This window comes from Trematomus bernacchii, unplaced genomic scaffold, assembly GCF_902827165.1.
Source record: "Trematomus bernacchii unplaced genomic scaffold, fTreBer1.1, whole genome shotgun sequence".
Taxonomy (NCBI): Eukaryota; Metazoa; Chordata; class Actinopteri; order Perciformes; family Nototheniidae; genus Trematomus; species Trematomus bernacchii.
In genome coordinates, this window is record NW_022987313.1 from 3433501 (window position 1) to 3449217 (window position 15717).

Here is a 15717-nt window from a genome sequence, read left to right on the forward strand (position 1 = left end):
GGTGAGGATCTCAGCCGCCGTCACTGACGTTCAACCACACAACATCAGCCGTTAGCTGTTAGCAGTTAGCACACAGAGCTCACAGCTCCTCATATCCGTTCAGAAACTGGACAAAAGTTAAACAAGTACAAACCACAGACTGTCTGTGTCATGGTGAATACAGTCGCTGCTTATTTATGTCTGTAGGCCGTTGTTGTGAGTGTGGAATGAGCATATACAACGTTAGCTTAGCCTGGTTGACCCGATCTTCATTCAGAAAACAAGCATTTTAAAAGGTGTTTTGCCTGCCGTCTTGTCTGCAGACTTGTCAAAGCATTAATTCATGGTTGTTACTAACCGGTATCAGTATGTTGTTACTTCGGCATCATTTAGAAACGTGTATTACAATTTAATCACGGTAAAATATGTTCATTTGTTGTAGTTGTAGCTCCCGAGCCAGCGCGTCTTGTTTGAATGATGCGAGTAAACACAGCTGGCAGCCGCGGTGAACCTCCAGCGTTTAGAGCGATGCGATAGGAGCGATTAGAGCGAAGCGAATAGTCGCATCGCGTCCGGTGTGAACGCAGCATTACAGTTTCTCATCAAGGGGGTGTCTCCTGTCCCCGGGACAAACACACTGCCTGAGGAAGGTTATGTGTATTTTTTTTGTCATTAACTTTTTTCGGACCACTTATTTATTTATTTTGGTGACGATCTGACCTCCATGCTGCTACTCTGGTTCAAACTGCATCCACCAAACAATATGATTTATCTCGACCTCCCCAAAATAACCAAACTCTGACACGGTGTGAGATGTCTTTTTTAGCTGTTCGGTCGTAATTTCCTGCGATCTTCTTCATGCAGTCAGTCAAAAATGAATGAATGAATGGGCGTTTCTTTGACTATTTATAGGCAAATATGGGCGTTACGTGAAGCCTGCAAAAGCTGCGCCGCATTTCGAGTCGATTGTGATTTATAAAGGGAAACAGGCGTATGAAGTGCCGGTACGCACTTCCCTCGCCGGTACGCAGTTTTGTGAATCGGAAAATGTCGGAAAATTTCTGTACCTATTTTTTTGCTTTGTACTAGGTAAGCAACCTTCTCACGTCAATCCTACGCAAGGCGTTAAATGAGGCCCCTGGAAACGGAAAAGCAGTTTTAATGCTTATGGATTATCAGAAATCATTTCAAAGGGACACAGACACATTAGATTAACCTATGGATTAACTTCAGCAGCGTTTTTATCATTTGAATGCCATTGAAGACCACTTTGGAGAGACTACAGAGCCAAGGTAAAAATGTTAGCATTTTTAGCTACCTAGCGTCACCTGTTTTGATGTCCGTTTTTGCTTATAACGTCGCAAATACGTATAATGCAGTGGTAATGTCGGTGTCAAACGATTCTGTGTCACCTCACGATGTGAATTGATGTGTTGGATGTGGTGAAAAGATAAATAATAAGGTTTTGTGAGTGATTTTCGGTGCAGTAAGGTGTTAGCATTTTTCGCTCGTTGCTAATTCAGAGGCTCAGTGTTAGCATTGTGGGTTTTCTTTTGAAAAAAAAAAAAAAAAGATCAGTTAGATGAGTTTCTTCCCGTTACATGGATATAAAACATTCATAGTTTTATTAAATGAACATGCCCTCAGACACTGTTTCCTGCAAGATCTTGCGGCAGTACCCCGGTACCGGGGTCTCTCGGGCTTAACAGGAATATTCACACATATTATTTATCATTAGTAACAAACTCATCATTCAGAATCATTTTCATGAGCTGATAATGAACATGGACTGGTGAAATACACGTGATGATAATGGTGAGAGTGTTGTACCTTTCTCATCTTCAAGGCGTTCTTCTCTGTGAGCAGCTTTGGATCCGGCTCTTCTGAGCCTCTCAAAGGGAATATGAACCTTCCTCCTACGTTTGAGTTCAGTTTTCCCACTCTCACTGTTGTTGTTGTTTTCATCCTGATCGTCAATGATGTCGGAGTATTCGTCTTGGTCTTCATCAATAATGTCTTCTTCTTCCTCATCATCAGATTCAGGCACTACACTGGTATTATCAACTTGTTCAGTTGCTAGAATTTCAAGATCAAGTTGTTGGACAGGTGTCTCTTTTTCTTCATCTTCCACCTCCATCTTCTCCACTTTGTCCAGTTGGTCTTCTTCCTCCTCATCTTCCTCCTCATCATCGTCCAGATCTAGAGCTTGATCGTCCTGGTCAGTTTTTACAAACTCATATTGGACATGAGTTTCAGAAATGTCCGTTTGTTCTTCATCTGATTCTTCATCAACAGGGAGATCTTCATCTTCCATCTTCTCCTCTTCAGCTTTTTCTTCAGTTTTGGTCTCATCCTCCTCTTCCTCTTCTACCAGCATTTCTACAGTTTCTTCCTCCTCTTCCTCCTCCTCTTCCTCCTCAACCTTTACTGTATCTTCTTCAGTTTTGGTTTCCTCTGCCTCCTCTTTCTCTTCTACAGCAACTTCTTCAGTTTCTGTCTCCTTCTCCTCTTCCTCCTCTTCCTCCTCTTCTACTGCATCTTCTTCAGATTTGGTCTCCCCCTCTTTCTTCTTTTCTTCCTCAAGATCTGCCGATTTGGTATCCTCCTCTTCTTCTTTTACTGCCTCTTCCTCTGTTCGAGTTCCCTCCTCTTCCTCATCCTCCTCATCCTCCTCCTCTATCAAATCTTCAGTTTTGGTCTCCACTTCTTTGACTGATTCTTCTTCAGCTTCAGTCTCCTCTTCCTCTGGCTTCAATTCTTCCACCTCTTCTTCAGTTTTTGGCTCCACCTCTTCTCCAGTTTTTGGCTCCACCTCTTCTTCAGTTTTTGGCTCCACCTCTTCTTCAGTTTTTGGCTCCACCTCTTCTCCAGTTTTTGGCTCCACCTCTTCTTCAGTTTTTGGCTCCACCTCTTCTTCAGTTTTTGGCTCCACCTCTTCTTCAGTTCTTGGCTCCACCTCTTCTTCAGTTTTTGGCTCCACCTCTTCTTCAGTTTTTGGCTCCACCTCTTCTTCAGTTTTTGGCTCCACCTCTTCTTCAGTTTTTGGCTCCACCTCTTCTTCTTCTTCTTCTTCTTCTATCTCTGTTTTTAATTCCTCTTTCCCTTCTGTAGCAACACCTTCATCATCTTTGATCTCCTCCTCCTCCTCCTTCTCCTCCGCATGTGCTACAACCTCCTCTGCTTTAATCTCCTCTTCCTCAGCATCAGCCTCTTCTGCCTCATCTTCTGGAGAAGGTTCATGTTCAGTCTCTTCAAGGTGGACGTGTTTCACTAGTGACGTGATAGTGACAATTTTAGTGCCTGTTATCAATCTTGTATCTGACTAACAAATGTGTTAATTAAAGAATAAACATATGAATACCATCATCTTCCTCTGCCTCTTTCCCATCTGCTTCCCTGGCAGATTCAGTGGGAACTTCAGCCTCTTCAATCTGTGAGTCCTGGGCTTCAGCTAACGCAGCAGCAGCAGCAGCAGCAGCAGCAGCAGCTTCATCTTTGGCAGCTTTCATGATCTCTGCAACTGTATCATCATCATCATCACATGTGACCTGTCTTATCTGACCTTTACGTCGTTACATGGAAATGCAGCTCCAAAATGATTTACAGGTAAAGAACAATTGGATGGGGTGAAATGGGAACAATGACCATTCAATACATTATACACAAAACATGCCTTGGACAATGACATTCTGAATTTGCCAAGTTTAAACCAAAGCTAACAATGCTTCATCTCTTATTACTTTCATACATGTGTACTGAAGATGCAGATATTTATTTAAAGCATCATTTTGCTTGACTTAAACAGCAGTACATAGTTTATTTGACGGGGACTATTTTCTGCGGCAATTAATACAAATGTCTTGCTATAGTAAAAGTTTACGGCAGCAGAACAAAGAACAAACAATCCACATACATACACATGCGTACAACTTCAAAAGATACATATTGAAGACATGTTTTTATGCTCAATGCAACATAGAAATACAAATGTTTTACGCACAACAGAAAACGTGATGACTGCAACTTGATAGCAAAAGACGTGAACGCATAGTTCCATGAAATGTTACACACAGCAAACAGTTAGTGTTACAAAGGGAGAGATGCAGTCGCCAAATACTAATTAATATTATATATTTATTCAAATGAAGGTAGACAGTGGTCATGATGCATATTTGTTAGGTGCAAAATGAGGTTTATTCAAGCTAAGTTAACATTCAATTTCCTCTTACTTTAGGCTTATTGTCTTATACTTAACACACCATGAATCAAGTTTAGATCAGTTCATTCCAAGAAAACCAAATTTAATGCAAACATGCATCGAGTGCAACTGTTTGCTGACAACATATATATTGCACCCAAATAAACATTATTGTGGTTTTGCACAATATATTCTGTATATGATGTTGATTTGTTACCTTTCTCAATAGGTGGCAGAAATTCTCCTGCGTTTAAAAAAAAACATTTGGTTATGAAAGACAGCGAACCTTTTTTATATAAACAAAGAAATATTATGTGACAGCAAGACAAACAAAAAAACTACATTTGTATTGCTTACCTTTCCTATGTACCAGAGTTATATCAGAGCGGGGAGACACAGTTTCATCTAAACAAAGAGAAGAAACAGATATGTTGTGCAAATGGTTTGAAATATTAAGTATTATGCTTGGAAGATGCTTTTAGATATAATACAACTGAAATAAAAAGTGAAACCTTTAACAGCTGGTGTGGCAGCAGGTTCACCTAAAACAGGAGAAAAACAGGCATCACATATGCACCACTTTATTTTTAAGTATGTGTATTTATAAAGGTATAAAGTAGAGTATATAACTAATGCAAAGAAGCATACCTTGATCCCTAACAAGCATGCTCGACATGTAAGCCACAAACACTTCTTTCTTGTCTGAGAACTCCAACACAGCATCTTCTATGACTTTCATGGGATCAACGGACACTTCTGGAAGGATCCCTGAAACATCAGTAAAGCTGCCGTTAATAAAACACATTATACAAAATAAATCATACAATTGTTAGCTATTTCTTCTATTACCATACTTACTTATCTTTGTATAAATAACCAGCAAAAGCAAACACAGTGATACCAGCAACAGTATTGTAATGTAGCAGATTTGAATTTAAACATACAGACCTTGATCACCAAACATCATTGTGGAGACGTAGTTCACGAGCATGTCTATCTGCTCTTTGGTGATTTCTACTGTTCTCTTCACAGCTGACATGGGGCTGAATCCCATAGCATCCTGGATGCCTGATGAGCAAAACAGGGGGAAACTTCAGTTAACAGGCTACAGTGAAGTATACATGGTTGTGGTAAACATTTCAACAGTAGATTAGGGAAAAGGTTAAAATACTGTACCTTGTGTTGTGTCCAGTATCACATCCAAGATGGCACCGAGCACATCCTGGATGTATCCTGATATTTTACTCAGAATGTCGTTAGCAACACTGAAGGCATTTCTACCAATAACCACAGGGTCAATGTAGCTAATGTCAGTGGTTCCTGAAGAACAAACCAACACTCCAATGAGTTACTTCATTCTACACAGACATTTTAAAAGACAGGTAAAAACCATTTGATCAAGTTAAAACACAGAAACAAAAGTACTGTTACCCATGAAAAACACAAGCTAAGTTATTGAATAATATTGTTGATTTAGTCACACATTCAGGCAACAAATCTAGACATGCTACGTTTTGTATTGCACCCCAAACATTAAAAAGATGTGGGTACCTTTTGTTACATCCAGTACACTGTCTACGATGGTGCAAAGCATCTCCTGGATGTAGCCCACTACAGCATTAACGCTTTCATTTGTAGCACTGAAGATATTTCTGCCCACCAACACAGGGTCCATGAAGCTAAGATCTACAGTTCCTGGGAAAAAAATACAAAACAGATAAGGACATGTAATGTGTTAAATAGTAATTGCAGGATTCAAAGAGGTTAAATAATAAAGAAACTTTAAGAGGGAAGAGTAAATACCTTTCACTACATCCAAAATTGTGTCCAAAATGGCACAGAACACACCCTGGATGTAGCCCCCCACTCCACATATAAAGTCATTAGTAACACTGAAGAATCCTCGGCCTGTGACCACCGGGTCGATGTAGCTAATGTCAACTTCTCCTGGGGAAAGATAGGAGGGAAAATTATTTTATAACCACACTATCCCAAAATATATGCCAAAAAACATTCCTTTTACTTGTGTTACTCTCTTGTAAATAAAAAAAAAGGAAAGCAGATACTTTCCCTAGTCAGAAATAAGCATTAATTATTGAATACATACCTTTATTTATACCCAATATAGTATCCAATATGGTGTCCACTATCGCACACAGTGTGTCCCTGAAGGTGCCCGTAACTCCACACATGAAATCATTAGTCGAATGGAAAGCTTGTCTACCGAAGACCACCGGGTCCACATAGCTGAGGTAGAAGTTCCCTGTGGGTTTAGAAGGTGGATTGTTAGAGTCGTGCTTACGTCACATTTAATTCATTTTTTGCTGTTGTTGAGTAGAGTGAGTGTTATGTGTTTTCATACCTTCTTCATCTGAAAAATAGCGAACAAATCCATCTTTTGCTTCCGATATCTCCTCAGCTGCGTAGGTGGCAGCGGAAGTGGGGTCACTGAAATCAGGTGCACATTCTGGGGACCCAGAGATACGATTTATATATCACAACATTTGAAATAGCAATGATTTTTTAAATCTTATTGTTCTTTGATTATCAAGAGAGAGGTATTTTTCTTTTATCTTGTTTTCCATTCATAGTTGAATTATATCCATATGTTAATGTTTATGATAACTTTGTTTAAATGTTAAGCACTTGATGCATTCATTGTGCCATCTACATAAAGTCCATAATGGTCATGATTATTTAAAAGATGTGTGTCTTTCTTATGTACCTTGAAACTTATTGAACAGACTGGTTACTTCGTCAACAGCATCGTTTACAGCTTGCACAGGGTCCGACACGATTTGTTGAATGTCTGAGAAGAGTAACAGAATGATTGATATTTATGCATATTTGATGATTGAAACCCTGTACAGATACATTTATGTAAGTATTTGTGACTTACCAGGGACTGCCTTGTACTCCACAAAGTCAAACATCACCACTCCCACCACCCCCCAGGACAGGAGGGCCGCCAGGGCGATGAGCAGCTCCGCCGACACCTTGAGCTTCCCGAGGATCCCGAGCCCTCTGGGCCTCTGAGCCGCAGCGGCTGCATTCGAGGCGCCTTCATGTGAGAAAAACAAAAACATGATGTTCCAGTTGTGGTTCAGCCTTTGCTGCTAGGTCTTTGTTCATGTATTTTTTCTTTTAATGTTTATTTGATTATCTATGCCATTTTCTTAATGTCTTTGAATTGCCTTGTGTTGAAAGGTACTATATAAATAAACTTGCCTTGCCTTGCCTTGCCTTGCCTTGCCTAGATCTGACTGACGCTTCTGTTACACTGGAAGTTGTATTAGAATATGTATCCTTATTATATTTTTTGTTTTAATATACTTTTTTATATTTGGTTTGTCCTTTTACAGTCAGACCCAACTATAACTGTATAGTACAAACATACAAAGGGCATGCAGATTAACAATGATCACAATGTTTATTTCGGCCCTACTAGAGCAAGACCAATAAAACAACAAGGGACAAATATTGGTCAAAATGCAGATATATGTGCATGTGGGCAGAGAAATGCCAAAGATATGTCTTACATTTTCTTTCAGAGATCCGTGACACGTTCATTTTCACTCAGAAAGCAATCTAAACTGCTCCATGAGGAAGTTGGCTTATTTTATTTATATAATCTAATATAGGATCAGTGAAAAAAGCAAAAAAAGAGAAGCTTGTTTCTCATGTGAAGAAAACAAACCAAACCGGTTCAGCTCAACATGACATGTTCATGTAGAGCCACATCGATCATAGTTAAATTGAAATACTGTATACGTCTCTGGGGCGTTCAATTGAGAATGTGGTTCGGTTTTGGTTAAACAATGTTATATACAGTACACATCTTGGGGGAAGAAACTTTCCTGAAATTAGCAGAAGTTCCTGATAACAATCTTTATATTATTTAACAACAAAGTAAGCATATCCACTGGCTTGATAGATCTAATATTCTCCTATTCATGTAATGCTAGCAACAACTTTTAACTTGAACACATAAGTATGGTTCAGTCAAATTACATTACTGTGGTTTGTTTGGGAGACTAATCTCCTTTCATAGTCTCATCACCTACACACTGCAGCTAAGCCGTAACAGGTGAAGGAGATTTTCGTTTGTGATCAAAGGATTGAAACTTTAGAAGATGAAGACAGTCTGATCTTGCTACAGTATTTATCAAAAGACATGATAAACACATCTTGTTAGATTAAAAAACAGAAAAGAAAGGAATCTTCTGTAGTTTCCATGTCATCAGCTTATTCAAATATATATGATTCCCAGCTGCTGAGTCCAGTGGAACATTTTTGTGATGGCATTTAATGACATCCTCACCCTTATCAACACTGACGCACATTCAGACATGGATCAGGTGTCAAAGTGTGAAAAGACACTTTGTTACGGTGAATGAACTCTGAGCGTGCTCAACTTATGATTCACTTCCTCATGTAAAAATGCTGAGATGTGAAAAAACTCAAAACAGAGCCTTCAGAGTTTCTCAGGATGGACAGGTGGTGTCAGTATTTCACCACAAACGCACTGATTCTAAAAGAAAAACTGCTTGTTATTGTTCAAATCATTACAAGGCCTTACGCTTCATCAAACCACAGAAAATACAACTTGTGTGAGCAGATTGCCTACGAAGTGGACTTATTTTTGAAATGGCAAAAAGAAAGTTGAAGACAGAGGTCAGTGGCAGCAGCAGTCGTGTCTGTCACTGGAGAGCAACGCTAATACTCCAGCCACATGATATCCTGTATTTATAGCAACCAACTTTCAACACATTTTCCAAAGAGGACAAACCATCGAAAGACTTCCATTTGTTTATATAATGGCATAAATCACTTAGACTTTCTGTGCTGTAGCAAAAAAGGGCTGTGGTTAATTTCAGTGCTGACGCAGAGGGAACACTCCTACCTTGAGTCATGATGATATGCAGACAATTTCAGCTATAATCCTTTAAGTTGAGGGCAAAGCCTCCTCATGCAGAAGTCAATGGAAAATCACAGCTTCAGTATACAATCCAATCAGCATCCGCTTATGTGTAAAAAGTGTCCAAGTTATTCAATTATTCCATTTCCACTTGGTGATCTCTGTCTTGTTTCCTGGCCGGTGTAATCCAAAGGTTAAACTTCTCGAGGATTGAAAAAAGGAAAATCAAGCCTGAATTTAAGATTTACAGGTGTTGCGATGTTGGAGCTGCCGGTGTGGCAGCATTGCAGAGGGGGGTCTGGGGCGGTGGGGCGAAGGAGAGCTACGCAGGGGGAAGGAAAGAGTCCAGCTAAGCAAAGGGCTGGGTATGGAGAAGGGGGAACAGACAGAATATCCCCCCCTGTGTTGTTGGTGCCTCACATGGGTATAGGTCAGATCACAGCACAGGGGGGCTTCAAGGTAACTTTATCCCCCAGAAGGCCGGGTTATTCTTAGCTGGAGCTCTGCGACCCAGCCGCTCTGGCAGGCCTTTTTGGGCGGTTGAAGGGGTGTGTGTGAGATCAGTGGGCTGAATTGGGCACCCCTACTGGTGGGGCACCTCAATCTGCCCACTGACCTGGAACAAATCAGGGGCTCAAGGTGAGAAATAAACAACAAAGTTTCCCTGACTAGCAGCAGCACACTTTGTTGTTCCCAACAATTTTAGTCTTTTTCACAGGGTTTCAATATTCACTTTCTTTTTTGTTCTCACATTTGGTCATACATTAAGGGCCAGCTTGTAAAAATGTGTTTCCAAAATGTCAAACTATTTCACTACTGAACTAAAACCCCAAAACAATCAAATGTACCTTTGTAAGTATTAGGTTGTAATCGTAGTCAGAAAAAAACGCAACATCTTCTAAAGCTCACTTAAATGTTTTGTCTTTTCTTTATTATGTTAATAATTTCAACTGTATGAACTATTCCATCGTTTTTTTTTTATCTGTGTGCATGTTGGTTCTCATTAACTTATTATAAATGTAAATCACATTGTTACTTTTTTTGAAAGTTCAAGTTATAAATAAATATAATATCATCATTTGTATTAGTTTAGCAGGTTAACATGCAAACATTTGCTTATTATCAATAAAGTCAAAGTAGAGTTGAGGCTGATGGAAAATCAACGTGAATGTTAAACAAATATATTTTAGTCACCTGAAGATGGTGCTAAGTTAAAAGTTAAGGGATCATCAAAGCTACTACAACTCATCCTGAGGGGGGCACGTTTGTGTGTAACAAATTGCATGACAATCCATGCATTAGATACCACAAATGGGCAGAGGGAAATTAAGAGGATCACCACCAGAGGTATTCATCCTGTGGGGAACAAAAAACAGGACATTTATCCCTAACTGTTAAGATAATTGAGTGGTAAACGTGTTGTGTAGAGGTAAAACAGTCAAAACACTTTATTGAAACATCTGTACATTGGATAGAACATGAATTGTGTCTTACAGGATATACAGGAGGTGTACATTACTCCAATTAAAATGAGCTACACACAAGTCATCAACACAGTAATGATCACAGGTGGTGTGTGTTGACAGTGGAGCAGCAGCTGGGGGTCACGGGCCTGATGATGAGGGTGAGCTCCAGCGGGACCGGAGGAGGAACGTATCTCTCCTCCCTCAGCAGCCGCAGTAACAGATCCTCAGTGTCCTGCGGCCAGCGGTAAACGCGCGTGTTCTGAAGCCAACATGGGACGTGCTTCTGTAAGGAGAGTGCATAGTCATGTTTTTCAGTAGTACAGAGAGAAAGTGTGTAAATATGGAGTAACTGCAAACAAACACATTCTGACCTGGGATGCATTTGGGAAGAGAAGCGGTATGAATCTGAAATTCAAGCTGCCTTGTTGGATGAATTCAGTCTGCATCTGAAAAATTAGATTAAGTGTTAAAGAATCTATCCGCAATTATAATCAGCTTGATGTCTCACTGAAAAAGGAGATGTTCTCACCATGGAGTGAACATATTTAGTGTGTAGACCATGGTTGTCCACTACATGTCCTTCAATGTCCTCCTTATACTTTTGACTGATGGCGACGATAATCAGGGTTGATGGCTGTTTAAAAACACACACATTTTAGACACATTCACGGCCTGAAACATGCTAAAAAAAAGAAAATGGAATATTCAAGTATTCAAGTGTCTTATAAGTCATAACTTCTGACAGTTTTATACAAATACAAGCAAGCAATACAAATGCTTAATACTTACATCTTTCAGGTAACTGTCCTTCCACTTGTTGATATCCAAGCGTCTGATTGGGTTGTCAAATATGTCAATCTGTGGAATTAAATTCAGGGCTGTGAGTTAACTGTTGAGGTTTTTTTTTAATTTAAATCTGACCTGTGTAGAAAGGAAGTATCTTACAGCTGGTCTGAAACCTTGCTTTGTGAGGAAGTCTACGAAGGGGACTATTTCTGAGGAAATGTCCGAAGAATAGGTTATAAAAATGTTTCCTGTGAAGAGAAGAAAGAATATAAAAAACAAATTAATATTTTTCTAGTTTTGGTGTTAAATATGTTAAACATTTTATTCTGATCACTTTAGATGGTGTTCTTTGTTACTGTGGTAATATACTGATTTGCTGTATTACCCTTTAATGTATGACCATGACATTGAATAAATACCTCTGCAACTGTGAACAACAACTCACATTTAGACATTTTCTCTAAAATAGAAATAACAATGAAAATGAAAAGGTTTCATTTCGACTTTTTTAAATTTACACTTTTAATGGTGTTGTGTGAAAATAATGCAGAATGTCTTCATGATGAGTGAAGCACAATTAGAATCAACATTTTAAACCTTGTTCTTATTATGCTAACCTCCTGCTTAAACAGCAGAGGTAACAATTAGTGTATCCTTTATATAAATGTCATTTCTATTTATAAGCCCCTAAAACAGACCTGGCAGGTTTATAGTAACACGATACACCACACACCCTGCTTCCAGTTGTAACCTCATAAGCCTGCAGGTACTTCCAAGTGCCCTACACCATAATTCCTTTGTACAATAAAACACGAGCAACATCCTATTAAATTATTAAATCAAAGTGACTCACGGCACTCCTCGGGCAGACTGATGGTTCTTCTCTTCTCTTGTGGATGTGAGACAGACGCCTCCTCTCCTGCAGGGCTGAGGTTCATCACGCTGACCTGTGACACGCCCTCCACCGGGGGGACGAAGAACTGAGGCACGTTCACCGACACACCTCCCTGAGCCACCATGCTATTCATAGGGTGATGAGGGTGTCGGAGCCTGGAGCATTTGGAAAGAAAAGACAGAAAAGGCTCATCAGTTCAATCCTGCTGACAGGTGATAATATGCAAAGCAGCTGCAGTACTTGGTCACAGCATGTGTGCGTGCTTACAAAGTTGTGGACTGCACATAGTTGTTTTAAGATTCTGCATGTTTTTTTTTTTACCAGTTTTGGTAGTCATCCCAGGGTCCTCTGTGCTGGTAGGGAGCAGAGTGGTGACATGGCTGAGGAGGGTATCTGTGGCCTGGATAGGGGTTGAACTGCTGCTGATAATACCCGATATTCATGGTATGACAGGGGTCTGTAAATATAGTTCAAGCACATGATGAGGCAAAAAACGCCTAAATAAAACAAGCTAGGGAGAAGCATGGTTGCCAGCTCAAATACTTATTCTACTGGCCAGTCAAATGATAATCATACATAATGATTAAAAGTGCTGCTAATGACAGTGGTTCAAAGTTTTAGACATGTATTTTACGTGAGCACTCCCCGCACTTTCCCGTACTTCCACTTAGTTTAGAGTACAATTATGCATTTTATTACACATTCTTCTGAAACTAACAATTACTTCTATAGACTAAAATGTTACAGCATTGTCATAGATGCAAATACTGAACATTATATGAGTTAAAATGTGCTTTACAGTACCTTAAAATACCCAGCCAAATTAAAATCATATACTGTACATAATGACTAAAAGTGTTGCTAATGACAGTGGTTAAAAGCAACTACAGTCAAGTACTGCAAACGTTTTAGACCTGTATTTTACGTGAGCACACTTTACGGTACTTCCACTTAGTTTAGAGTAAAATTATGAATTTTTTTACACATTCTTCTGAAACTAACAATTACTTTATAGACTAAAATGTTACAGCATTGTCATAGATTTTAAATACTGAACATTATATGAAGTAGTTCAAATGTGCTTTACCTTAAAGTGGACCTATCATGCTATATTTGAATAATATAGTGTAGGACCATACCTATATAAGGCATATTTATACTTTAAAAAAAAAAAAAATACCAAACAGATCATGCATTTTAGCCATGCCTCATTTTGCTCAATTTTACATTTTTTAGCTCTGTTTTTGCAAGGGCAGATTCAATGAGAACAGCACCATCTACAGGCCTGGCATATATACTACAACGTCTCCAGCGCTTTCGAACGGCAATGGCCGTGGCTGTCTCCTCCTGATTGGTGGAGTTGGCCCAATAGCCGTAGCGCCACTGTCCTGACGTCAGGACAGTGTTCAAATCTGGATCAGTTTTTATCAGATCCGTTGCAGCCCCTTTTTTAGAGATTTGGGTATGGAGGAAAATAGAGAGGGTTTTGTTTTCTGACACTTGGTGAGTTCCCTGGAACACTGGGGACACATATTCATATATAAAAGACGTACAAAAGTGCATTTTGCATGATAGGTCCCCTTTAAAGCACTGCAACTTTTAAGTGCTGCTTACACATTTTTCCACAGTACTTATAATTACAAAGATATCTACCAATTAAAGTCTCAAAGGAACCATTGTTATACACAATACTTCACTTCATAAGACGTAAACTTATAATACTGCAAGTATGTTTTGCAGATAATATTACTGTACTTTTACCTGTGAATTGTGAAATATATAGGAATAATATTATTTGCACACTCCTGTATTGCTGCTACTTTGGTAAAAGCAAGGAAATATAAATAATAATAATAATAATAATAGAAATACTTGTTCATGTGATTATCTTCTTTTTTTAAATCAAACTAACTGCATATTAACAGTTTTTTGACATTTACAGTGAAAAAAAAGGAATAACTCTTAAGAAATAGAGTTTTTCTTACCATAGTTGTGCATGTAGTGGTGAGGAGGCTGAGGTGGTTGGTAGTGTTGCCACTCATCATCAGATCTTAGCGGACAGGGAAGCTCAAGATCCTCTTCATCACTCTGAAGCTGAGAATTATATTCATCCTCACCCCTGAAAATGTAAATGTTTTACTTTTAATTTCAAACCTTGAAGCATATGCTAATTATAAGATATTCTCTGACAGGTAGCTCCTTCTCAGTCACCTCGTTGTGTCTGTGTTTGCAGGCTCAGTGTTTCCAAACCGGTGAGATCCACACTCCACACAGGAGCAGTCTGCTCTCGTGTCCCCCGCTCTGGTCTCCGCAGGACGGGGGCGATGATGGAGATTCATCCTGGCAGGGGCTGCTCCTCTATCTTCTGGCTCTTTGTGCTCCATCAGATCACGCCGCGTATCACAAACTGGCTGACTCCCACAATTCTGGTTCGCTTGTCCGACTGCAATTGCTCCTTTTTGGCAGAAATAGTCTGCATCTATGCAATGGGCTGGTATGAATCTATTATGATGTGGATCGGCGTGAAACATTTGGTTTACTTTGACTTCAGGGATTAAAGGTTGAAGGAAATGTTCTGACTTTTTTGTGATGGGAAACACTTTTAGTTCTGGTGGTTCTTCAGATTTTTCCATCTTAACCAAGTAAAGTCAGCCTGTAGTCCTGCAAGTACAAAAGACGCAGAAAACAAGTGATCCTCGTGAGCAGAAAAACACAGAACTAAAAGGTCATTTGGAAGTGTGATTCAAATAAAGTTGAACATTACAAGACAATACTTTTACACATGCAGTTATTGTTAAACATACATACCACAACAATCCTATTCTTGCATTTATATTATTTTGTACCTACCATGCATTGAGAACACTGTCAGAAGGAAGGAGAAAGACCAACAGTGACATACCTGTTCCAGCCTGGATTCTTTACACTCCTGTTGGTGCAGAGGCTTGTGTAAGCTCCAGCCTGCTATATGCAAATTCTCCACCGCTTCAGGTGTGTCCAATCAGAGAAAGGCTGTGTTGCTCAGCCGGAGTGGCCAGGTGAGATTAGATGATAACATTCAATAGTGGAGTCTAAACTGTTCAAACAAAGTTTTCTTAAAGTTCATTTCCTTATTAGAACATTACATTATTAAGACGTGTTGCATAGTTTTGAGTAACAATAACACAGGAGCTATGAAGCTATACTCTCAGACTAACAAAGCTATATTCAAACTAAATTCCACAAAATGAGCTAAAGTTAAAGTCAGAACAAAACAAACAATGAAACACCTGAAACAAAGATTGGGAAAAAGTACAATGAATATAAACAAACAGGTAATAAATACATATTAATTCACTTTAAAGTTAACAGCCCAGCAAAAGAGATTTACATTAGGGAGCCTTAGGGAAAACCACATACCTCAATCGTTCTTAAAGACCTCTCACTTATTGTGTGATTGATATCTGCTGTCAGTCTCCCCCTGGCTCTGCATATT

At 39.3% G+C, this 15717-nt stretch overlaps 2 protein-coding genes across 3 annotated transcripts in view; both read right to left on the minus strand.

Moving 5' to 3' along the window:
• The window catches only part of si:ch211-266g18.10 (titin), a 42021-nt gene extending 32560 nt beyond the window's left edge, over window positions 1–9461 (minus strand). Inside the window, exons 1-15 of the mRNA XM_034123913.1 lie at window positions 9081–9461; window positions 7077–7238; window positions 6903–6986; window positions 6540–6644; window positions 6285–6440; window positions 5981–6124; window positions 5729–5872; window positions 5354–5497; window positions 5126–5245; window positions 4826–4945; window positions 4690–4719; window positions 4535–4582; window positions 4395–4421; window positions 3341–3499; window positions 1810–3249 (exon numbers count right to left, since the gene is read on the minus strand). Coding sequence (XP_033979804.1) covers window positions 1810–3249; window positions 3341–3499; window positions 4395–4421; window positions 4535–4582; window positions 4690–4719; window positions 4826–4945; window positions 5126–5245; window positions 5354–5497; window positions 5729–5872; window positions 5981–6124; window positions 6285–6440; window positions 6540–6644; window positions 6903–6986; window positions 7077–7238; window positions 9081–9090 — 2893 coding nt within the window. The 5' untranslated portion in view covers window positions 9091–9461. The remainder of the gene's footprint in view (window positions 1–1809; window positions 3250–3340; window positions 3500–4394; window positions 4422–4534; window positions 4583–4689; window positions 4720–4825; window positions 4946–5125; window positions 5246–5353; window positions 5498–5728; window positions 5873–5980; window positions 6125–6284; window positions 6441–6539; window positions 6645–6902; window positions 6987–7076; window positions 7239–9080) is intronic.
• Window positions 9462–10528: 1067 nt separating this feature from the next.
• LOC117476503 (adapter protein CIKS-like) lies at window positions 10529–15307 on the minus strand. 2 transcript variants are annotated; one of them, XM_034123110.1, is made up of 10 exons: window positions 15145–15307; window positions 14454–14903; window positions 14228–14361; window positions 12564–12699; window positions 12201–12397; window positions 11507–11595; window positions 11351–11419; window positions 11091–11195; window positions 10933–11007; window positions 10529–10844 (listed from the first exon to the last, which is right to left on the minus strand). In XM_034123110.1, exons 2-10 carry the CDS (start codon window positions 14873–14875, stop codon window positions 10659–10661), a joined length of 1413 nt encoding a protein of 470 aa, XP_033979001.1. In that variant the 5' UTR covers window positions 14876–14903; window positions 15145–15307; the 3' UTR covers window positions 10529–10658. The 2 variants fall into 2 exon arrangements, with proteins under 2 accessions (XP_033979001.1, XP_033978993.1); XM_034123102.1 differs by having other exon boundaries at window positions 15093–15307.
• Window positions 15308–15717: the final 410 nt, after the last annotated feature.

Bases quoted from the DNA above. Each gene is read 5' to 3' on its own strand.
- LOC117476503 (XM_034123110.1), bottom strand. From the start codon at position 14,875: ATGGAAAAATCTGAAGAACCACCAGAACTAAAAGTGTTTCCCATCACA. The intron at 11,196-11,350 runs GTAAGTATTAAG...GTTTTTAAACAG, and splicing joins AGGACAGTTACCTGAAAGAT to CCATCAACCCTGATTATCGT. The intron at 10,845-10,932 runs GTCAGAATGTGT...CTCTCCTTACAG, and splicing joins TCTTCCCAAATGCATCCCAG to AAGCACGTCCCATGTTGGCT.